Source organism: Sphaeramia orbicularis, chromosome 13 (assembly GCF_902148855.1).
Source record: "Sphaeramia orbicularis chromosome 13, fSphaOr1.1, whole genome shotgun sequence".
NCBI lineage: Eukaryota > Metazoa > Chordata > Actinopteri > Kurtiformes > Apogonidae > Sphaeramia > Sphaeramia orbicularis.
In genome coordinates this window covers 5330081-5354661 of record NC_043969.1, presented here as the reverse complement: position 1 = coordinate 5354661, position 24581 = coordinate 5330081, and the positions used below count along the sequence as shown (strand labels likewise).

Sequence of the window (24581 nt, the reverse complement as noted above, 5' to 3'; positions counted from 1 at the left end):
TAATCGTGTTTAGGTTGTCATTCCGCACAAATGTTACATTGGGTCTAACTCAATCTGACACTCTGTGTGCGAGATATACACACTTTTATACTTCTAAAAATGGCCACTTCGTTGTGAGGTCATCACAGCCACGCCCAACATTTGATCAAAAATGTAGGTGGTAACTTTTGATCACACATGTGTGTAGGTGATTTTCACCCAGTTTGGTCCAAATTGGATGTGAACCCTTGGAGGAGATGATGAAAGTATGAGGGGTGGGATTTTACAGGTCCACACTTCCACCCAATATGGCTGACTTCCTGTTGGGTTTAGAGCGGGGCCATGATGTAATTTTTTACTTGTCCTACCATGGGCTATGTCTGCACCAAGTTTCATTTTTCTATGTGGAAATTTTTTTTGGGTGGGTTACCTTCTGCGAAATGTAATTTCATATTTTGAGGGGGTGTGGCCAAGTCATTTTTTAATCTTATGAAAATTCTTCTTGCTGGAAAATTCTACTTTTCCACAGTGTAATTTTCAGTCTGTGTACCATTAGTGGAACACAAAGAGTTTTTCATCAGTTGCATCCTTATGGCAAAACCTCATTCATTTCTATGGCACAGTTTTGGTGTTGTCATGGCAACACAATTGTAAAGAGGCTCATTGGCTTTTTGGTTCAGTTTGGCATGAGGGATGTGTGTGCCTAATTTTGTTTGACTACGTCAAAAAAAAAATTTCGCTCCCATTCAAAAACTGTAGGGAGCGCCAGAGAGCCATTTTACGATCCAACTATACGAGTTACATATCATCGTGTTCAGGTTGTCATTCCGCACAAATGTTACATTGGGTCCAACTCAATCTGAAACTTTGTGTTTGAGATATACACACTTTTATACTTTTGAAAATGGCCGCTTCATTGTGAGGTCATCACAGCCACGCCCAACATTTGATGAAAAATGTAGGTGATAACTTTTGATCGCACATATGTAGGTGATTTTCACCCAGTTTGGTCCAAATTGGATGTAAACCGTAGGAGGAGATGATGAAAGTACGATGGGTGGGATTTTATGGGCCCACACTTCCATCCAATATGGCCGACTTCCTGTTGGGTTTAGGGCGGGGCCATAATGCAATTTTTTACTTGTCCTACCATGGGCTATGTCTGTACCAAGTTTCACATTTGTACATGGAAAAAAATTTGGGGAGGGCTCCCATCCTTAATGTATTTTGATTTTTGAGGGGACGCTACCGAGTCATTTTGCGATATTTTTTCTTGGCGACTTCAAATTTTAAAAAATTTCGCCGGGCTTGAATTTTTGGTCAGATAAAATTGACTTTTCATTAACGTTCAGGGGGTCAAATTTGCGTTCAAAGTGGTGAGAGAATAATAAAAAATAAATAAATAATAACGGAACAATGCGATTTTAATAGGCCCTTGCAAACATGTATGTCTGGGCTCGGGCCCGATAATAATAATAATAACGGAACTACGCGATTTTAATAGGCCCTTGCCGACATGTATGTCTGGGCTCGAGCCTAATAAGACCCATTAAATGAAAAATGTAAGAAAAGAAAACATGACCAAAATATCAAACAATAACAGCACAAATAACACCAGCAACAAATCCACACACCATCAGTTGTTCACATTAATCTCTCATAACAAAGTGACTGCATCAGTGTAAAGCAAAGAGAATAAGGCAAAGAGATTGAGGTGCACTCAATAATAAACACAGCCATGCAACTGCAACCTTAACCCCTCCAAGGTCTGGGGGCAAACAAAGAGGATCCCAAGGCCCAGCCCACCAGCAGACAACACAGAGAAGGGGACCAAATGCTGTCATGAAAGTTAATGTACTGATATCAATAATTATCACAATAAATGCCTAATCAGTATTTCTACAGTTAAAGTTTGTTGTTTTTTGGGTCCTGAGTGAGAGGTGAGGAAACCGGACCATTTTTTCGGGTTTTAAATTATTTGTAAAAGATGTAACAAGATGAATAATGATGCAGATATTATAAGAGAAAAAGACACACTTTTGATTTCATAATTTAGTACTTAATATTGTTTTATTTTAAGAAGATGATTATTTGGCCTGATTTTACATGTTCTCTACTTCTCTTTAATTTTGCTGTATTTTGCCTTATGCTACATCGGGTGCAGCTTGGCTTTGTTAGATGGTTTATGGCCCTTAATTCTCTTAATTTTTTCCAGAGCTTTTTTTTTTTTTTTTTTTTTTTTTTTTTTGTTATTTGATTTAACGATTCATAACATAGATGTAATGAATGTACAAATACCTAATTTCCATGAGTTTATTATATGGCAATGTATGTCCATTTTCATACATTGGCATTTTCAATTTTGGAAACAAGAGACCTGTCCCTCTTGTACAGCAGGAAATAATTATTAGACAATCTGTGATTTACTTGAGAAATAAACAAACAAAACCCCTCATTTAGGAAAAACATTTTAAAAAAATTTAGTAAATAAATAACATAAAGAACAAAAGATGTAGCAAGACATGACAGTATGCATTGATTTTGTGATTTGGTGTTTATTTTTGGATTGTACAATATTAAATCAAATTAAAATGAGTGAAATCTGAGTTTGAACTCAACAAGATCAACATTTGTTGTTTGTTATAAGATAAGATAAGATGCACTCTATTGATCCCCTAAACGTGAAATTCAAATGTAACAGCAGCACAAGAGGCTTCAAATACAATAGAGAAATAAAGAGAAGATAAAACATAAAAATGTGTTAAAGTGACTAAAAATGACATTAATAGTAATAAATAAAGTAAAAAATGTACAGGTTGGTGACACTGAACCCTTCATAATGGTCAGAATATGACAAACTGTCATCAAGCCACAAAACATTTCAGAAATGTTACAGTGATCAAATCAAAACAACACTGGAACATTTTACAATGCAAGATAAAATTATATCACATTACTTGTAGTATAGTTTCATCACCTACACCATTGGTTCTCTTACAGGTTTGGACAGGAAGGGATATTTAGGCCTCATCCCCACTACTGCAGATATCTGTAAGAGCAACATACAGACATTCTTATTGCTGCTGTGTGTAATGACCATGCACTTGACAACAGATAAAAACTTCTTTTGTTGCATCACTTCACCTCCACGTAAAAGCAATTTTTTGTTTCACTGCCAGTAAAATAAGCTTCTTCAAGATGTTGCTCTCTGGAAATATCTACAATGTGAACTTCATCGATACCTACTTGCTCACCGTGTTTGTTCCTAAACATTTGTAAAATGTATGTGTTCAGAATTTTTTTTTTTACTCCAGACATAAATATGCATATTGATCTGGACTGGGCCTCAAATGTCTCCTGTTTGTCTCCATATAGACCTCTGATTCCAGTTAGCAAGCTCACTGTGTCTGAGTCCTATGAGAACTACATGAGCCGAAGCTACCAAGTGACCAAAGACATCCTGTCCAACTGCAAAAACACTGGTAAGAGAGACCAGGCAGAGCTCCAAGGGCTCATGGGATATGTGGTTAAATAAGAGTGTAGTTGAACTTTTATTTATTTTCCTTGCATGCTCATTGTGTTTATCTACTGCTGATGTTGCATCCTGCCTGGGTTTTCACTCTCTCTGTAGGAAACAACGTACTAATTGTAGCCCACGCCTCTTCCTTAGAGGCCTGCACACGACAGCTGCAAGGACGCGGCCCGCAGAGCACCAAGGACTTCATCCAAGTGGTCCGAAAGGTCTGTTCAATGCACATCTTATCTGATTTAAACCATATGAAAAACTGGACTCATACACTAGAGATTTATATGGAAGACAGACCAATCCAGAAACATGTATTTATATTTGAAGATGTTTTTTTTTCATCCTCTGTGTTATTTGACAGGGACACATTTACCTCTGTTGTCCTTGAATTCTCACAAGTAGTGACATAATGTTTGCAACAGCTCTTGTGTTGTTTTATCAATGGTAACTTGAGTTTGAGCGTTTTTGTGACTTGAGTCATTAAAATAAAGAGCAAAGAAAAGAAAATTAACCACATGATACATCAGTCACTCTTATTATCAACATTGTGAATAACAGCTTGTGAATAACAGCTGTATCTGTACCAAACTGTGCGGAATACAGTCAGATGCATGAGCATGTGTAGGTTTATGAGTCTCTGCATCTCTCAGGACAATGCAGGGAACGATAACAAGCTAAAGAAAGTGGCTTATTTTGTTTTGGGAAAAGACGTGTTTTCTCTAATTGGACTTATGGGCCAGAAGTGCTGCATCTTCACCAACTTGCATGTTGCTTTCATTAAGACTTCCACATCAATACAATTGATTAAAAACAGCAGCTGTTTGCCCACATTTATTATTTAATAAAATAAGATGCTCGCTGAAGGTATTAAGAAGCCTCAGTGTTGTCTGATGTAAAAACTTTTACACACAGTAAAGGCATATTTATGTACATTATGTGTTAATTTGACTGTATATTTTCAACAAGGGCTGTACATTATCTGTAGATTCATATTCAATAAAAACAACCCTCCATCATCATTGTCAAATAATTTAACAGTACAGTGGTACCTTGACTTACGAGTTTCTTTCGTTCCGTGACTGAGCTCGTAAGTCAGTTTGCTCGTATATGAAATCAATTTTCCCCATTGAAATGAATGGAAATGCCAGTAATCCTTTCCAGCCCCCCAAAAAACACCCACATTTTGCACCTAACTTACAGCTAACTTATACCAATGAAAGCTCAGGGTGTTGTCCATGTCGTAGCCAATTACAACAAAAATCTTAGGGGACTGCAAGTATTTTGGTGCTGGATCCTGCATCTCTCTGCTCACCACAGCATCTTAAGGAATACTGAAGGGTTCCTACTATCAACTCCATTTTTAAATAGCCTTCCAGGCAGCTCCGGAGCTGCATGTGGCTCTTTCATTCCTCTGCTGCGGCTCCCTGTGGCTTTGGAAAATTAATGAGTATTGAATTTAAATGTATTTTATTTTAGTTCAGTTACTTTTCTAAGTGTAATTTTAAATTTGAAGATAATGGTGATATTATGTATTATAGTTATTAGCTCCTGCTGGACAACAAAGTCTGGTCATTGAAACACTTTGCTGTGTATCTGGAAGAAGTGAAAAAAGGTCGGACCCATGGTTAGGAAAAAGAAATTTGGCAAAATAAGTACACAAAACACAAGAGAGATGCTTAATCGGTGAGGTAACCACGTGAAGTCAATGAGTGAGACGTGGGGTGCTGGGCGGATGTTGTGCCAATTAGCAGCGGCGTATCTGAAGCTGGCTCGTAACTCGAATTTTGGCTCGTAAGTCAAAGCAAAAAATCAACTGACCACTGGGTCGTAACTCAGAAACTTGTAAGTTGAGGTACTCGTAAGTCAAGGTATTGACTTGAGGTTATTAAACAGTATTGGTACCACAAGGTGGCAGCAGAGTGCACAGTCAATGAGCACACTATAATAACACAAAAAAAACATCTTGTGCACGCACTTGAAAACCCTCGGCCTTCAGTCCATGCTAAAGTTTTTGCACAGACAGACGGACAGAAGAATGGATGATGTGCTGGAGTGTGGATCCAAGTTGATATTCCTAGAACGACCAGCTTCCGCAACCTGCCTTAGAGAGCCTCTGCTGACCAGACGGTCCGGGCAGTCAGTTCCTCCGCACTGCGGGTTTGAGGCCAGGAGGACCTCCTGTGGAGGGGTTTTCCCCACCCTTCCTCCATGCTCCTCCTGCAAGCAAGATTGATATGCCCCGTCTCCCTGAGACAGAGCCGGCTGTGCCTCCTCGTTGGCGGTACCCGGGTGAGGTACTCGTGGTCCTGCTCTGAAAAATCGACCTCATCCACTATTACTCGATTACGCAAAATTTAAATAAAATCAATCTAGGATCGATTTTTTTTTTTAGCTAGCCCTAGACCTGTATGTGGAGGATGTTTTGATAAAGCTGAGACAGTGAAAGTGAGCTCCCCTCACCTTGTCATTGTTGTTGACTATCTGCTGCCCCCCGCAGTTGAGAACCGCTGATGCATGCCAAAGTTTTTGCACATACTGGACAGAGAGAAAGACAGACGAACGACCAGCTGATGATAATACCCTGCGGCCAATGTGGCCGAGGGTAACCAGAGATTCCTGTGTGCACAGTTGAGTTCAGGTAGCATTCAGGTTAGAGACTGACAGGTTTCAAGGTTTTTGTTTTGCAATTGAGGTGAAATTAAAAATGATGTTAAGTTTTGTTTTTCTGGAGGATATAAGGGATGTGTTTTTTTGGTAAAATGTCCTCCATTTATGTTCATTTGTGTTCAGTTTTGCTGTCTTCTAATAAAACTCTGGTTCTTCAGAAAATCTATTTCTAGATTTCATTTTCTAAGTATTAGAGAGGAGTATTTCATTGTAAGACCGAGCTGTGAAACAAACTGCAATCCTGTAAGAAAAGACATGTATGACCACCCCAACTGTATTTTTGGCACAAAACACTCCAAGCCTCCATCCCAGCTTACACTAACACAACTCGACCTTATCATTTTAGTAACAATTAAATTAACCAGCAACTATTGCGATGAATGATTAATTAGATGAGTTTGTTTGTAGGAACAAAAAACATCTAAATTCTGTGATTCTAGCTTTTTATTATTTCATTTGTTTCCAGGACTTCCTTGAATTTTTCAGAGGTCTATGGCCTTATCTGGGCTAAAATGTTGTTTGAGAACATGTGGGGGGTTTTATTTCACGTGATTATGAATCTTTGTTATTACCATACCTGAGGACAAACATTTGGAGAAGTTACAGTCTTTACTGTTATTTGGCTGTACAATGTAGTACATTCAGGATGAAACTGTGTTTGTCCAACTAATCTTTAAAAAAGTAATTAATAATAACAACTACAGTTGCAAATCTAGTAATATTAACACACCAGATTGTCTGGTAGAGTGAAAAATGTAATGAGTAATAAAGTGCCCACATTGTATACTGTTTTTTTTTTTTTTTTTTGTTCAGTCAGTTGTTCAACAGTCTGATGGTTTAAGGTATTAAACTGTTCATCACTCTGATGGTCCTGCTCCTGATAATTCTAAATACATGTTATTTAATTCTTTGTAATTCTCTCTTTGTGGATTTTACATTAATTTGTTTAGGCAATATCCAAAATGTACTGCACCTAAGTCTTATAATGAAAGTAAAAAATCTGTCTCTGGTTTATTTACTACTCTATGGAAACTAAAAGGGAATATTTATGGATTTAGAACATTTTTATCTGTTTTGACATTTTATAGACTAAACACCTAATCGCTAAATCAAGTAAATAATTGTGCATTCTAGCCCAGTTTTCATCTTTTCATTGTTTGTAAATCTCCTTTCACTGCTTTTTCCTCAGATCCCGTACCTTGGGTTTTGCTCCTGTGCAGAGCAAGGGGACACGGGGGTCTGGCAGTTAGTGGACCCTCCCATCCTCCCGCTCACACATGGACCGAACCACACTTTCGACTGGAGGGAGACACTGCTACAAGAATGATCCCCGCTTGGCCCGAACCCCTCTTCCACCCCCCACCGTTCTCCCTCAGACTGCAGTAATAGTTCAGACTAGTGTTCTAATGTACTGGAACTACTTTACTCCTCGTTAGCGGTAACATTAGAAGAGTCTGGTTGAAGCTGCTCATTGACCCGACTGCATCCCTCTGAGGCTGGTGGATGCCGTGATTCTGAAATGTCCACTCATTGTATTGTCTTTTTCTTTTGCATGACATGGAGGGCACTGTGTTGGAGAGCATTCAACAAAATCTAGCAGGATATAGTGTCCATATTTCAACCCAATCTCAGGAATTTTTCTGAAATGGTGTCACAAATTGGTCATAAATATTTATGGGATGATCTGCTAGTGACAAATGTGTGTTATTTGTAGAGTATAATTTGTTGCAGTCCACATAATAATCCACATAAATATTAAGCAAATTGAAGACATAGTGGTCATAAATAGAGCAATCAACTGTCCCACACAGCTATCCCAGCATTGAGTCATCAAATGGGAAAAAATAAAGACATACTGTATATGGACTAACAATATCACAGTGCTAATCACAGAAAAAAAACACATTGTTGATTGTTGGAAGAGAAATCATGTACTCTGTCCTTCTAAATGTTTCAATGGCTGAAGGAAAACATTAGTGTTGATCATGACTATTAGATGAAGAGAGAGGTGTGCAGTATCCCCAAAAAACTGCTGAAAAAAATAAAGGAAGAGCCGCACAACTTGTGAGCTTCCAAAGCATTTATTAAACCGTGTGACATTTCGGGCCAAGGCCCTTCGTCAGACTAAGGACAGATAGGATTACACAGGTGTCTAATCACAGTAGTGTCTAATCACAGTAACACGTGACATGCAATATACATCATCTTGGAAAGCAAAAAAAAAAAAATTAACCTTTTAAAACATGTAATCAATCACAAATAATCAACAGTCAAATGTTTCAAGTGTCCACAAATACAAATAATTTTAGTGATCCAGCTGCTTTCAACTCATACAAGTAAAACAGATATTAATCAAGTTTCTTTACATTCAACAAGTCCATGAAACTATACTGTCCATCTGAATATGGTGACAGCACCGCAGCATGTGTGCACAGTTTTCTTATTTACAAATTTACAAAAACAGAAATAGTGTTTGAGGCAACGTTGAGATATATCATTTATGTTTTTTGATCATGGCTATTAGGGCTGCACTGAGGACAAAACCATGAAATATTTTCAAGAAAAGTCTTAATATTTGGAGAATAAATTTCTAATATTTTGAAGAAACAGCTGAAATTTAAATGCTTAATATTATGAAAGTTGTCAAATTTCCCAGTTGACACAAATGCAACAGCTGTTCATATTTGATGCAGTATGATTTTTTTAGTATTATGATTAAACATTTTTAAAGTACAACTTAAATCTTCAAAATATTATGTTTTTTCATAAAATAATGTTTTTTTTCTGAAATGATAATATTCGTATGATATGGCTTCATTATTTTAATATTCTTACTCTTTCTCGTGATATTACAACTTATTCTCAAGATACTCTGATTATATCCTTGTAATTTAATGACTTTTTCTCAAAAATCTTGATTTCATATTGTTAAATCTAGATTCTCTTCTCCCTCAGTGTCACTCCTAATACTCATTTGGATATCTAATACACATTTTGTACATCAGACATCTGTTCCCATCTGTTCTGGATGAAATGTGGCCCCATATGTAGCACACACTGCCCAGCAGAAAACAAAACAGCCGTACATACTTCCTATAAAAGCACAAACTGCAAAGTTGACAATCGTACAGTAGCTTCTTGATTCTGGTCCAGCAACATTTTGAGTGTGTATTTGTTGTTTTAGGGTTCAGAGTAGCTGTAAATAATCCTATTTTGGAAAAGGGAAAAAAAAGTCTTCCAGTTGCATCATTTATTTATTTAACTTTTTTCTTCTGTACGTCACAGGCAAAAATATTTAAAACGTGGACCATACTTTTAACAGCATGCAACAATTAATGCTCTGTATCTCAGGTGTTAACTGCATTTATGACGCAATATATGCAGCTTTGAATATGTCAAATATGGTGACTGTATTGTTTGTGTGTTTTTTCTGTGCGAGTGCCTGTTGCAATGAAAGTAATGGATTCATTGAACCACCAAAGGTCGCTTTGGGTAATACTGGACCCTCATCAGACATGTAGCTCATAACAGTTGCATGTTTAACAGCATTTTAAGGCATCAGAACCTTATTTGTTAAAATTTTCAGAGATGTTTTGTTTGCTTGGAGGAGTTGAATTTTCTTCCAAACCCCTTATGATTCATTTGATGTGTTAAACAAGCTGAAAAACAAAAAATTCTTTGTAATTTGTGAACCTTCAGTGTAAATCTAAACTAATATGTGTTGGTGACATATGTTGTGCGAGGTTCTGATGTGATTAAAGGAGCCTTCCCTGTCGTATCCATCCTGAAGAAAAGACATGCAGTACTGTTGTGTGTTCAGACATTCTACCAATATACATGGCAGCAGTTTCAGCTTTAGCTTGTGTTTACATGTACTGGAGGATTTCTCTGTATGGATAAAGTACAGGTTCACTGCCTCTGTCCACCTGGCACACTGTCTGGGGTGGATTAAAAAGCTGTACTTTCTAATAAAACATTTTTTGTGGGAAACATCAAATCAAGTATCTGTAGTATGTTGACTGACATAAAAAGGGAAATCTTTAGAGCTGTACAGGAAACAGAAGACAGTAAGTCAGGGGTGTTGAACTCATTTTAGTTCAGAGGTCACATTCAGCCCAATATGATCTCAAGTGGGTCGGACCACTAAAATAACATAACCTCTAAATACTGTCAACTCCAAACATTTCTCTATGTTTTAGAGTGAATAAGTAAAATTACATTTGAAATGTGAATAACGCAAACAACCTGAAATCTCTTAAGAAGAATAAGTGAAATTTTAATGATAATTTGCCATAGCTTCTCAATTACATATGTGCATTACAGCTTACAGATCACAATGGATCTACAAATGCATTTAGAGGATACAAGGATAGTATGTAAATGTAAACATTTTCATGTAATTTTACGTTCTTACATTAAAACAAAGAAAAAATTTTGGAGTTGTCATCTAAATTATAAAAGCCAAGTGGCCTCTGTGTGCGTGCATGTATGTGTGTCTGTGGATTCACACAAAATCTGAAAAGAGCAGTTTTGGCATACTTGTGTGTTTTTGGTCAAGGAACAGAGTAGAGAAAACCAATATTTTGGGAGATATTAGTAAGTTTGGAATACAATAGCCTTGCAATCACATTGCTTTGGTTAGAACACTTTAGCGGTGACTGCTGGACAAATGTGGTACAGCATGCATGAATACACAACATCATAAAAACTACCACAACAACAATCCCGACAGGTGCTAGTGATTTATAGGTTGTTAGAATAGTATTTTACTGGTCTGACCCTCTTGAGATTGAATTGGTCTGCATGTGGAACCTTAACTAAAATGAGTTTGACATCCTGGATTGTTACCATCTTCAGTGTAACTTTTGGATTCCACAAATTCATCCTCATCCTATGGGCCGGATTGGACCCTTTTGCCAGCCAGTTTTGGGCCATAGGCCACTCTTTAGTTAAGAAGCTAAAGATAAACATGTCTGCCTTTTTTACTAAAATTGTGCCAGTTAAAGAAATCATATTGAACTTATCAGTTAATATAAGGTGGTAAAAACTGTGTAATTTCTTAATCCTTGCCTTTCTAGTGGTTTGGTTGTACCACCTAAGCAGTGAAACTAAATACACAGGCTGGTCACATACAATAAAAAAATTAATTTGACCACTTACATTTTTGATTACCTTTGATCAACAGTAATGTCACCATAGATTTCATAACTTTTATTTCCATTTATAGTTACATAAATTTTTGGCCAAGGTCTTGAATTGATGATGCAAGAGTCAGATCACTATGTGAGGTCTTCTCAATTGCATCCCAAAGATTCCCAAGTGAGTTTAGGTCTGGACTCTGTTGTGGCCATGATGGTATTCTGAAGAATGGAAGTATTGACAGGTAATAATCAATCAATCAATCAATCAATCAATCAAATTTTATTTATATAGTGCCAAATCATAACAAAAGTTGTCTCATGACACTTTACATACAGAGCCGGTTGAAACCAGACTTTCAAGCCAAACCCAACAGAATCCTCCAGGAGCAAACACTTGTAACTGGTGACAATGGTGAGGAAAAACTTCCTTTTAACAAGCAGAAATCTTGAACAGACTCTGACTCTGACTATGGAGGATGGTTGTCTGCCTTGACCAGTTGGGGTTAAAGAGAGAGGGTAAAGGAAGAGAAAAAGAGTGAGAGAGAGAGACTGGGGGAGAGAGGGGGAAGTAGGGGGAGACACATGGATGCAATTGATGCACTGCAAACTGAACTTGAACTGTAGATCAGCTGGTGCTAGTATAATTACCAAAAAACCGAACAAATATCCATAACTGTTAATACTACTGCAAGTACAAGTATTAACAGTGGATATACCGCTACTACAACAGTTAGTACAAATAACTGAAACCTCTACCGTCTATGGAACAATATAATAAACACTATCACAACTACATGGATAAGTGAGTGATGACGGTGAAGGCAGGAGAGAGGCAGCAGGTCCAGAGTTGATCCTTGGAAAACCTTGAGGATCCTGGGAAAAACTGAGAGGCGATAAACCACAGAGACTCCGGGGAAGAAGTCTAGTCAGTAATGTATTTGCTGGGATGTAAATAGAAGAGAAGATAAGGACAGAGAAGGTCAGTGAAGAGGTGGAGTAGCGAGGAGGTCAGAGAGGAGGAGGAGCAGAGAAGAGCTCAGTGTGATGAGTCTCATGATGAGTCTCCCAGCAGTCTAAGCCTATAGTCGCAGAACTAAGAGAGCAGCCTGAGCTGCCCTAACTATAGAATTCATCAAAAAGGAAAGTTTTTAACTTATTCTTAAACATCGAGATGGTGTCTGCTTCCCAGACCGAGGCAGGAAGGTGGTTCCACAATCGTGGCGCTTGATAGCTGAGGGCTCTTGCCCCCATCCTACTTTTTGAGATTCTAGGGACCACCAGTAAGCCTGCATGTTCAGAGTGTAGTGCTCTAGATGGATTGTATGGAACTAAAAGCTCATTCAGATAAGTAGGTGCCTGGCCATGAAGGGCTTTGTAAGTGAGGAGGAGTATTTTAAAGTCTATCCTAGCTTTTACAGGGAGCCAGTGCAGAGAAGCCAACACAGGAGAAATATGGTCTCTGATACTGGTTCTTGTCAGTACACGAGCAGCAGCATGATAGAGCTAGGAAGCACAACAGACATCTGAAGTAGGTGGAGGTAAAAGAAAAAGAGAAAGAGAAGGAAGAGAAGGCCTCTCATTCTAAACCCCTCCTACGACTGTCAGATTAAAACACTCGATCTGCAAACTTCTACAGCTGGCAGAAACTTTGACGTGAAGAAAATCAGTGTAGAGCATCAGGAAATTGAAAGCGTGCATTAAAAACCCCACAAATAATTCAGAAATCATGTAAACTTATAATTTTTATTTTTTTTAAAGCCTTTCTAGATCCCCCTCCCGACATGAAATGACAGACAGACAGAGTCCAAGGATGACAGGAAGCTTTGGTCTGCGGCCAACAGAGGATTGAGTCCAGTTTTGTTCCTGCAGGTACACTCGCAGATGAACACAGTAGGCATACAATACAAGAAATACCAGCTGGCACAATTGAAAATGTATGGACAATTGAGTGGACAGATGTAGCACCTTAGGAGGAATCCTTAGGAGGATTCCTAAGGAACATCCACAAGTGACTACAGCCAAGTAGTACATATACATATATATATATATATATATATATATATATATATATATATATATATATATATCAGTGGCAATTTCTCATAGACTGCAAGGGAAGCCCAACTCCCCTAAAATTACGAAAATTAAATGGTTAAATATGTTTGGTTGTGTTGACATTTTATTGACTACAAATGCGTTAGAACACGTTCATCTCAAAGATGAGTTCGTTCAGAATCAGCTTTATCACAAACCAACGGACACGATGTTGTTCACTTCTCCTCCATTCCCATTGCGCTGTTTTCTCATTCGATCTCTGCTCAGTGCATTTGTCCGCAGACTGCGGGCGTCTCTGGGCTTCAATGGGACTGAATGGAACAGTTTTTCTCATTGCGTCAAAACTGGACAGTAATTGGATAAATGCCACGATGCTGTCCCACCCCCGGACGCCGGGCGTCTCTAGGGTGAATGGAGCTGTGGGCGGAGCTCGGCCGGGCTGGACGCCAGAATCCCACGTGCTGATTGGAGGATCGGTCGAAAGGCTGAATCCTGTTTGATTGACAGCTATTTTCAGATCTCCTCCTTCACTGACAGTTCAATTTAATACCGTCGCACATTCTGCTGTGAAATTAAGAGAGAAACTACTACGAAATTACTCGTTCATTTCTTGCACTATAAATAAAACACACTCATTGGACTTCCTTGTTTCAATTTAACATAATTTCAGCATTTTCTTGTTTCAGTTACATAATTTAATCATTTCTTGTTCGAGTTTAATATCGTTTTGTAGATAGTTAAATCAATCAAACTGTCGGCTAAGTCGGAGTGAAAGGAGCATCTCTTGTTTAAAAAGGCTGAAGTCTTACACCCACAACACAATGGGCCAAGGCAATCTATGCAGCCTAGCTTTGCTGGACATTGAGAGGACACTGGTCCAGTCCCTGGAAAAGATGCCTACTTGGTACAATAGGGTTACTGCGCATTTTCTTAAGTCTTTTTTTTTTTTTTTTTTTTTTTTTTTATGTAAGCCGACAATGAGCTTCCCCTGTCTGAAAGACGATATATATATATATATATATATATATATATATATATATATATATATATATACACACACACACACACACACTACTCAAACAAAATTAAGGACCACTTTTTAATTTGTGTATAAGTTTTTTATATGAGGTATTCTACTTCTGGAAATACCCCAATACAACTGTCCTGAATGTCCTCAAACACACTGTAATCAATTTCACACATGATTGGATTCAATTGTTGCATAATGTCTCTGGCATCATTGCACATCCTGAAATGAGGGCCTATAGGGGTGTCAGCTGACCACGTGAAGTGGTACAAAAGTGGGTGCAAAAGCATTTTCTGTCTCTAGTCTCCACAATCAGACAACTTGGTGACAACAGCAATGCCGAGACGCCACCTGAGTGAACCAGAAGTTGCCAGAGCCCTAGGGATGCTGGAAGCTGGCCTCAGTCAGCGAAGAGTAGCCGAAATGATGGGTGTGTCGCACAGTGTCATCAGCAGAGCAAACCAAAGACACCGAGAGACAGGGCTATACTCCGAGAGACCCCGCAGTGGCCGACCAGTTGCAACAACCCCTAGAGATGATCGCTACTTGACGAATCTCAGCCTCCGCAACCGCTTTCACAGTGCACGTCGCCTCAATAATGACTTCGCTGCAGCAACTGGAGTGATTGTTTCCACTCAAACAATCCGTAACCGACTTCACCGAGCCAATATGCATGCCAGAAGGCCAGCTCAGTGTGTCCCACTCACCCCTGCTCACAGAAGAATCCGTCTCAACTGGGCTCAGGAGCATGTCAGATGGACCCAACAACAATGGCGCTGAGTTCTGTCCACAGATGAGAGCAGATTCTCCCTTGACCACAATGATGCACATGTGAGAGTCTGGAGGTGACCAGGAGAGAGATTTGCTGACCCCTGTATTGCAGAACATGACCGTTATGGAGGAGGCAGCATCATGGTGTGGGGAGGCATCGCCTATGGCAACTGTACTCGTCTTTACGTGGTCCCTGGGGGAGCAGGGGTGAGTGGGACACACTGAGCTGGCCTTCTGGCATGCATATTAGCTCGGTGAAGTCGGTTACGGATTGTTTGAGTGGAAACAATCACTCCAGTTGCTGCAGCGAAGTCATTATTGAGGCGACGTGCACTGTGAAAGCGGTTGCGGAGGCTGAGATTCGTCAAGTAGCAATCATCTCTAGGGGTTGTTGCAACTGGTTGGCCACTGCGGGGTCTCTCGGAGTATAGCCCTGTCTCTCGGTGTCTTTGGTTTGCTCTGCTGATGACACTGTGCGACACACCCATCATTTCGGCTACTCTTCGCTGACTGAGGCCAGCTTCCAGCATCCCTAGGACTCTGGCAACTTCTGGTTCACTCAGGTGGCGTCTCGGCATTGCTGTTGTCACCAAGTTGTCTGATTGTGGAGACTAGAGACAGAAAATGCTTTTGCACCCACTTTTGTACCACTTCACGTGGTCAGCTGACACCCCTATAGGCCCTCATTTCAGGATGCGCAATGATGCCAGAGACATTATGCAACAATTGAATCCAATCATGTGTGAAATTGAATCATGTGTTTGAGGACATTCAGGACAGTTGTATTGGGGTATTTCCAGAAGTAGAATACCTCATATAAAAAACTTATACACAAATTAAAAAGTGGTCCTTAACTTTTTTTGAGTAGTGTATATATATATATATATATATATATATATATATATATATATTTTTTTTTTTTTTTTTTTTTTTTTTTTTTTTTTTTTTTTTCTCAGAATATAACAGTTTTTTGTCATTTACAGTGCTGAGGAAATTTACCTGGTTCATATACAGCATCAACTGGCTTGGAGTCTGGTTTCGACCAACTCGATTTGTAAAGTGTCATGAGATAACTTTTGTTATTGGTGCTGTATAAACAAAATTTGAAGATTTGATGATGAACTACACAGTAAAAGATAGTGTCATCAATATAGAGATGGATATTAGATCAAGTTACAGGAGAAACAATTCTATTTATATAAAAAGCAAACGCAACAGGGCAAGTTGGGCAACTCTAGCCAAGATATTATATATCTGGATAAAAGTCTTTGTCAGCAAATTATCTGGACAAAAACACAGACAGATATTTGTCCTTCACAGGAAACTTATTTTCACAACATTTGACATAACACAACCCCAAAACAGTAATTAAAGATTTCCATTAAATTTGGTACATTCGTGTGTCTTCATGTGTATCTTTTGCCAACACATAAAAATCTTCTTGAAAGAAATGCAGCTAAATCTGTCAATAGCATTTTCACTCTGCTTACTTGTTCTTGTATGACACTGAATTTCTCTCATTCTAACAAGCCAATATAGACTACTGGTCAACTGGAACAAATACTATGTCTACTGATTAATAACAACACAAATGACAATAGTCTTGAAAACATACATACTGTGGCTTTATTGATAGTTTTGCTTAAGATCATTTAATTTTGTATATTCACAATAACAAGCATTATACTTTTTCTTCATTAGCACACTGATGCAACACTTGGATGGGGATTTTTTTCCTACATTTAATTATAAAGAAATTAAAGCTGAAGCAAATATGGCTAACAGTACCTCACATTGTTTTAGGAGGTTTAACTTAAGTATAATAAAGATAAAATAAAGATAGATAAAATCAAAATAAAATGGTGTCACACTAACTGTACAGTGGCAATATAGATACAAAATAAAGATATGTAAGGCAAATATGCATTTTACATAAATGAAACACTGACTGCATTGGCACTTACAACAATGATGCAAACATATACATTTATTTATTTAATCAGAGTAGTCTTATAGGTCAGCTAGTTGGAAAATATATTGCTTTTCCACAGTGTGGAGTAGAGCATCCTGCAGGACAACATTATAACATTAAAGTCTCCATTACAGAGGCGTTAAACCTGTTAAAACCTTGACACAGTACATATCTATAATCTATATTTACACTGTACATATCCAGTGGTCGCGTAGCTGCAGAATCCACACACCTCTTAACAATACCTTCCATTCTGAAGGCATAAGGGTTTATCAAAAACATCAGCATAGCAAAAGGACATAAAATTATTAGAGGAAGGCCCAGTACCTGAAAAAAAGTCAGTGCACTTGTAGCTTCACTGTAATGAAGCAAGTATTCTCCTGCACAACAGTGCTTGATGGTGGTCACTGACAGTGCCACAGTGTAAGCTTATAATTCCAGCATTGACCCAGAATAAAATTTTACCTTTTTACATTTCTGCAAAGAACAGAATCAACTTCAACTGGTCAAACATCTATTTTCTTTCTTCTCCCCAGTAGGCAGCAGGATGTAAAAACTCTTGGTTTAGCATTAGAAAAAGATTGTAGTTTAGTTTGAAATAGTTGTACATATTCATCAATACAGAAGTCAATTGTTGTCACATGTTTACAGACATTTTCTGTGTAAAACTAAGTCCTAGTATCTTTCTCCAAACATGACCAAATGCTGTCAATGTCTAAGTCTAAACATAAAAACCATGTTTACATATGAATATCATATCAATGACATTGAGCCTATGCAGAAATGTTAATAGATGTTTTTAGATCAGAAACATTGGGATTCTAAGTATCTATGTTTTGCAGTAACAGACACTGGCATCATTTTATTCTTTTATTTGTTGTCTATATTTTGTATATTGTCTTTGTGCAAGAAGTAGCTATCGTAATCTTTAAATCACTGTCATACAACACTAATCAGTTCATTACTCCCATGCATGAGGTCACAACATGGAGGACATTCAAGAGCAAAAGTCCCTTGTGACTTCTGGATGTTGATCTAAAAGCTGGAAAATAGAATTTAAATATATTCTTTAATTTCACACAAAAATGTGAAATTAAATGTGATGGACACAATGAGATGTGTCCATCTCATTGCAGTATTAGACACATTTTTATGCAAACTCATCTTTGGCACCATCAGGTTTACTGGGCTAAGAGTTTGAAGAACTAAAATCTTATGTCTCCCTCCCTGCAGGAACAAGAGGAAGAACTAGGCATTAAGTCTGGACGATATATGGAAAATCTGCTCAGTTTGTTCAGCACTGGGATGACAATACGAGAAATAAATAAACCTCCCAGTTGTGGTCAAATTGAGATAAATTAAGAGTGACGACGGTTAAATGGGTCAACATGAGTGCCGAGTGTGAATGGATGACATGTACATGCAAGAAGTTTTGTTATTCATAACATTTAAGGCTGCTAAGTGCTTGAGAAAGCTAAGTATTATTAAAACATATTGAAGGGTTTAATGATGAGGATATGAGCCAGTGACAATGGTGTAAATACTGATGATCATTCTGTTTTTCTCACTTTCTCACAGCATTAAGGTGTTTTCTACTCGGCTCAGGGGATGAGGTACTGTCTGTAAGAACACTTGGACTCTGAAGCACATAATGACAGTCAATTCAGCAGCGTTGTACCACAGCTGTGGTCCAAGTAGTGTTCAAACTAGTCAAAAGTTAATTAGATCCTCATACTCCTTGTCTCAAATATATAACATCAAATTGAAGTTTTACTTGGCACAAAGCTGCAACTGACTGCACCGAGGATGAGTTCAAGTCCTCTTGGGCTCAGCAAGATTAGCTGGCATCGTTGAGCTGCCGGGCCACCGTCAGGATATCCTTGGCTCCTTTACTCAGCAGTAAGTTGGCCAAGTCGATGCCCAGTCGTTCGGCCCTGTCCTGGGCTTCACCGGACACTTTCCTGGCAGTGACTCCTACTCGCTGTACCCGGTCATCCACCTCCTCCGGGCTCTGTCACATGAATCAGAGTCAACACCATATCCAACATGATGTACAGGTTGGGTTGGTGGATACAACATGGTGTGCTTTACCTTGTCCGAAGCTGCAATGCTAGTCTGCATTGTGTCCTTCAGGCTGTCTGATCCATCCAGACTGTACACTGCCCCTGTCAGGTAGAGCTAGGGAAATACAGGAAATGTCAGGTCATACACATGTGAAAGGGATTTAAAGTGCCATTTTACCAGTGGTGCATGAAGTATTCAGATATTTCAGTTATGTAAAATATATAATACTGCAACCAAAAAATAATCCATTATAAGTAAATGTTTTGCATGGAAAATCCTGATCCTGAAAGTACTGGATCAACAACAAAATGTAGTGGTAGACTGTTACAGCTCTATTGTTGAATAGACAGATCCAGGACATCTTTCCTTCCACACACCATTTCACTTTACAATAACTCACCTCCGTCTGATGTTTAAACTCTGGTCATAAACCTGTTTGCACTTAAATGTCATTTTGCACCTTCTCATAATGAACGTTACTGTTTACTTTGCACCCTACAGTTTTATTTTGGCACAAATCTATTCTTACTATTTGGAATTTTCTCCAATCTGTGTTATTTGGCAAGTATTTATATTTAAATGAAACCATGTGAGAAGTTTGAGAACGAAAAAAACTACAACTTGTTGGAGCTGTTAAAACTAACAGACATCTGAAATGTGACTAAGCACATACACTTTCTGTAAGACATCAGACAACAAAACGGTTTGAAACCACTGGTTAAATAGTTAATAATACACTGTATTTGTCTATTTTCTCAACAAGTAAAAAAAATCTGTTGAGCAAATGTGTGTGAAAACTGCCACCAAGATGTAGTGGAGTGTAAGATGCAAATATGCACATAAAATAATTAGGGGTGGGCAAGTTAACGCGTTATTACCGCATTAACGCATTCATTAAATAACGCCGACAATTTTTTTATGTCACGTTAATGCCGTTTTATTATTGTTTTGCCTTTCAAGCAAGTCTTACTTGATTTATACATATGGACTCTTATTTTGAAACTCATGCTTTTATTTTTGCCGGTCCACACACCGGTGCTGTGTGTATGTGCAGCTGAGAGGAGAAAACCGGCGAACTTTACAAGTAATGCTGATGTTTAAGCTAATTAGTTTATGCAAGCAGTCGGAGATGGGTTGTTAATTCTTTCTGCAGGCTCATGCTAAGTTTATGTAAATTCATTGGTTGTGTTTAGGTCTAATATGTCAGCCTTTGAACTAACCTTTACTCATTTACGATGTGAATGTTGTATTAGCAGTCATTTTATCTCGATGCTAACTTGAATGGGAAAATCCATAGACACGCTAATGATTAGCATTTACAGGTTAATTAAAGATTTACAGCGTCTTTTTATTCAGGAACAAAGGCTCACATCAGAGATATTTGATACTATTCATTCTTACAACAACTGAACATAAAATACTCACAGGCAAACGTTTTTGGGGCCATACAAACAAGAGTGAAAGAAACATGTCTGTTAGTTCTATGTCCGAACTGACTACGGTAACACGGAAAGGACAAAACATACGTTAGTGCAACTTATTCTGACCACTTCAGGGCCCCTTTTGCTTGCTTTGAACAACTGAACATCACATATTAATGGGCTTATTAGTATTAGTACTGATTAGTGGGCTTAAGACTCCTGCCAATCACTCACAACTGTAAATACACTGGTGGGGACATAAACATGTGTAAATGTAGTGGTTTTTTACATGGACATTTTCATTTTAAATGTCTTCAGATGGTGGGGTTGAGAAGGACACAGTTGTTTGGAAGCACTGACATGCAATTATTTTTATCACCGGAGTACTTCCAGTCTGGAATATCACTGAAAGGGAATACATGCTGTTGATGCCCCCCCCCCCCCCCACCCAACAACTATGCGATTAATCGCGATTAATCGCAGAAAGCCATGCGATTAATCGCGATTACAAATTTTAATCGCTGCCCACCACTAAAAATAATACAAATAATACTTTATTTTCTTGTGCTGCAAATTAAGGATCTGGCGTATCAAAATGAAGATTTGTTACAGCCGAGTGTCATATCCAATGCAAAATACTATTACTCACTTGCTTTCACTACACTTTTTTTACTTAGAAATGATTTGTTCACCTCAGTGTAAAAAAACCTTTTGGTATATTTAGGCATTTATTGAAGTGTTTTTAAGTGCAAAAAAGTGCAAGCTGAAATGTACTTCTAAAAGCTCTGTCAATGCTTAAAGGTGCGGGACATTTTCGTGACCAATTTTTCATCAAATCTGTAAAACCTCAGTCATAGCCTAAGTATCACGAATCTGTAAGTCTTTCTGTAATTACTCACCTGAAATTCTTGCATTATGGTGAACAATTTCTTAGTGCCATCCATAACAAACCATGTGTTTACAAACAGAGCCGGGAGATAACTCGAGCATCTTTGGAATTTTGTCGTGACGTGCATTGTGGGAAAGGGAGGTTTGCACAGCTGCCTGACAGTGGCAGCACAACCATATTATATGGATGAAACAAATATGACGCGGAAACGGCTGAAACGCAGAAACGGCTGGAGGAATATGCATAGAGGAAAGGGAGCGCCTACCGTTTCCGCGTTGTGTCTGTAGCAGCTGCTGCTGCCAGACAGCAGCGCAAATCTCCCTTTCCCACAACGTATGTCGCAACAAAATTCCGAAGATGACTAAGTTACCTCCTGGCTCTGTTTGTAAACACATGGTTTGTTTATGGTGGATGGCACTAAGAAATTGTTCACCGTAATGCAAGAGATTCGGGTGAGTAATCACAGAAAGACTTATGATGTAATACTTAGGCTATGACTGAGGTTTTACAGATTTGATGAAAAACTGGTCTCGAATCTCTCCCGCACCTTTAAATTTTAAAGTGAAAAAGGTGGCATATACATGACAGAATTTGGTAAATTAATCAAATCAAAAGATTTTTTTATTTATATAGCAGCACCAAATCATAACAAAAGTTATCTCATGACACTTTCCATTTAGAACTGGTCAAGACCAGGACGAAATTAACTTATTCTATGAGTCTCTACATACCTGGGAGTCTTTTACTTGAGTATATACAGCCACTGGAACACTGCAGCCACCCTCCTACAAACAACATTACATATGAACAAAACAAGATCTGTAGTGGAAAGAAGTTAAAGAATGTGTGTGGTTTGTGATGCTCAAACGATTCAGTAAAGATACATAAAAAAACAACTACCAATATGATACAATTCACTAAATATTCATTACAATTTCTGTCGACATGATACAATGTGAAGCAAAACAACATGGTGCTGTGCAATATTTTGATATAAAGACTAGTTTGGTTGATTTTTGGTTCTGAAAAACAGTAACTCATAAATGAATGAAAAAATAACATTGTTATTTCACAGATAATTGTTTCTGTAATGCAGCTCAGTAAGTATCACATTTCTGTGCATTCTTTTTGACTTGTAGGAAATATTTGTCCTTTTCACAAGTCTTTTGTAAGGAAAACAAAAGTCTGGCAAAGGAAAATAAAACCTGACCTCTTTTCTCTTTTGTCTCCAGTTAAATGTTAATTACACACCTCGGCCTCCATGCCGGTCTGAAGCTTTGGTCAAACTCAGTTGACGTGCTTTGATTTAGAGAAAAGGAATCAATCTAAAGCTATTGGTGAAATAATAAAAGGCATCAAACTTCTACTAAAAATATATAGTGATGAATCAAATTGTACAAAGTTCATTTCAAACTGGTGTTCATTTGGTGTACATTCGTGTGTGTGTGTGTGTTATACCAGCTGTTTCAGGAAGGCTCTCTCAGCTATACAACGCAGCACCGTGTCAGGATCATGGAGGAGAGACACCATCTCCAGGATGTCTGTATCTCTGGCCCGAACCTCCACAGCCAGTGCCCCCTGACAACACAAATACTCGATACAGATGACACCCACACCTATGAATGCAGCACATTATTACATCAAGCGCTTCCTGAAAACTTTTCGTACCTGTCCAACGGCATACATACAGTCTTCAGGTCCGAGGACCTACCAGAGCAAAGAAATGAGAGAACAGATGAGAAAGGTCGCCTTTTGGTGACATAGGGTATTTCATGTGACTGAACCAGTGTACCTGGCTGATCCGGTTCTCCCACCCCATTCTCTTAAGGCCAGCTGCAGCCAAGATGATAGCTGCAAAATCGTCCTTCTCATCCAGCTTCTTGAGCCGAGTGTTTAAGTTTCCACGCTGAGAACGGGTGCTAAGGGAAGTATCTTTAGATACAAATATCTATATATACTATATTCATCTACATGCATGTAAATAGAGATTATGCCTAGTATATATATTTAATTTCATTGGACTCTAATGTGGACATTTTTCTATAATGTCCATAGTTCTGACTACTGCCTTCATAAAGATACAATGTCTTTGAAGATCAGATGGGGGAACCTCTTCTTCACCTGGGCAGCGCGCCTCAGAGAGCTGGTGCCAATCACACTACACAAGCATTTTATGACAAATGAAGTCATGTCACATCAAGGAATGAAAAACCATCTTAAACAGATTCATTTTAATGACTTTACCTGTTTTCTGGTAGTGTGTCGAGGGTTTTCCCTACATTTTTTGGGTGCAGAACCACTGCATCGTGGGGGTTTTCTCTCCTAAAAACAAAAAGAACCACCATAGTGAGTTGAATGACAACCAGACTATGTACAGAGAACTATTCATATCCATTGTAACAGAATGCCCTGATACTGGTTCACCGCAGTATCACAGTTTTGGGAGCGTGAAGTTGGTTCCGTAAACGTAACCAGTTCCGTTTAAGGATCCAGTTCCGTTACGTATCCAGACCCATTTAAAGATCCAGTTCCGTTTAAGTGTCATGTAAGTCGTGCTCCGACCTCCAAGCACTGCTTAGCGCCCTCCAAGCCCGGCTGGTTGGCTGTAAAGCCAACCAGCTGTTTCTATCTGGTTTATATATGTTTCTATCTGGTTTACTGCTGGTTGGCTGGTTTATATATGTTTCTATCTGGTTTACTGCTGGCCGCTTTGTGCATCTCCTCTCACGCTTTGCACATCTTTGCATTGTTTTCACGTAAGTGACGTTCTGTATGGATCGCACCCCACAACCTGCTACAGGGAATTTATACACCGTACTGTACTTGTGTTTGTGTCTCTGCTCAGTCGATGAGCTGCCCTAACCCGACCCCCAAATAAAGTGTCCAAGGCAACCCGCTGATCCCCGCCTCACTAATTTCTTTGAATAGGATGGTGAGGAAGATAAAATATACGAAATAACTAAAACTAATACTAAAACTAAACTAAACTAAAACTAAACATTCATTAAAAAAACGATAACGATAAAATTCTAAGTCGATCACTTTTCTCCAAGACTCATTATGGTCTCA

The 24581-nt window shown here is 38.5% G+C and overlaps 2 protein-coding genes across 7 annotated transcripts in view; one reads left to right on the top strand and one right to left on the bottom strand.

Annotated features, from left to right (window-relative positions):
• The window catches only part of LOC115431553 (ubiquitin-associated and SH3 domain-containing protein B-like), a 138688-nt gene extending 130236 nt beyond the window's left edge, over nt 1-8452 (top strand). For 2 of the 4 annotated variants that reach the window (XM_030151983.1, XM_030151982.1), the window contains exons 12-14: nt 3355-3461; nt 3611-3720; nt 7362-8452. In XM_030151983.1, coding sequence (XP_030007843.1) covers nt 3355-3461; nt 3611-3720; nt 7362-7499 — 355 coding nt within the window. In that variant the 3' untranslated portion in view covers nt 7500-8452. Of the gene's footprint in view, nt 1-3354; nt 3462-3610; nt 4999-7361 lie in introns of those variants that run through there. The other 2 variants (XM_030151981.1, XM_030151980.1) reach the window with 1 other exon arrangement.
• An 8315-nt stretch (nt 8453-16767) lies between these two features.
• Nucleotides 16768-24581, bottom strand: part of LOC115431554 (porphobilinogen deaminase) — a 17364-nt gene continuing 9550 nt past the window's right edge. For 2 of the 3 annotated variants that reach the window (XM_030151985.1, XM_030151984.1), the window contains exons 7-14: nt 23757-23834; nt 23595-23670; nt 23305-23418; nt 23181-23219; nt 22971-23090; nt 22244-22297; nt 19230-19316; nt 16768-19149 (exon numbers count right to left, since the gene is read on the bottom strand). In XM_030151985.1, coding sequence (XP_030007845.1) covers nt 18976-19149; nt 19230-19316; nt 22244-22297; nt 22971-23090; nt 23181-23219; nt 23305-23418; nt 23595-23670; nt 23757-23834 — 742 coding nt within the window. In that variant the 3' untranslated portion in view covers nt 16768-18975. The remainder of the gene's footprint in view (nt 19150-19229; nt 19317-22243; nt 22298-22970; nt 23091-23180; nt 23220-23304; nt 23419-23594; nt 23671-23756; nt 23835-24581) is intronic. The other variant, XR_003937112.1, reaches the window with a different exon arrangement.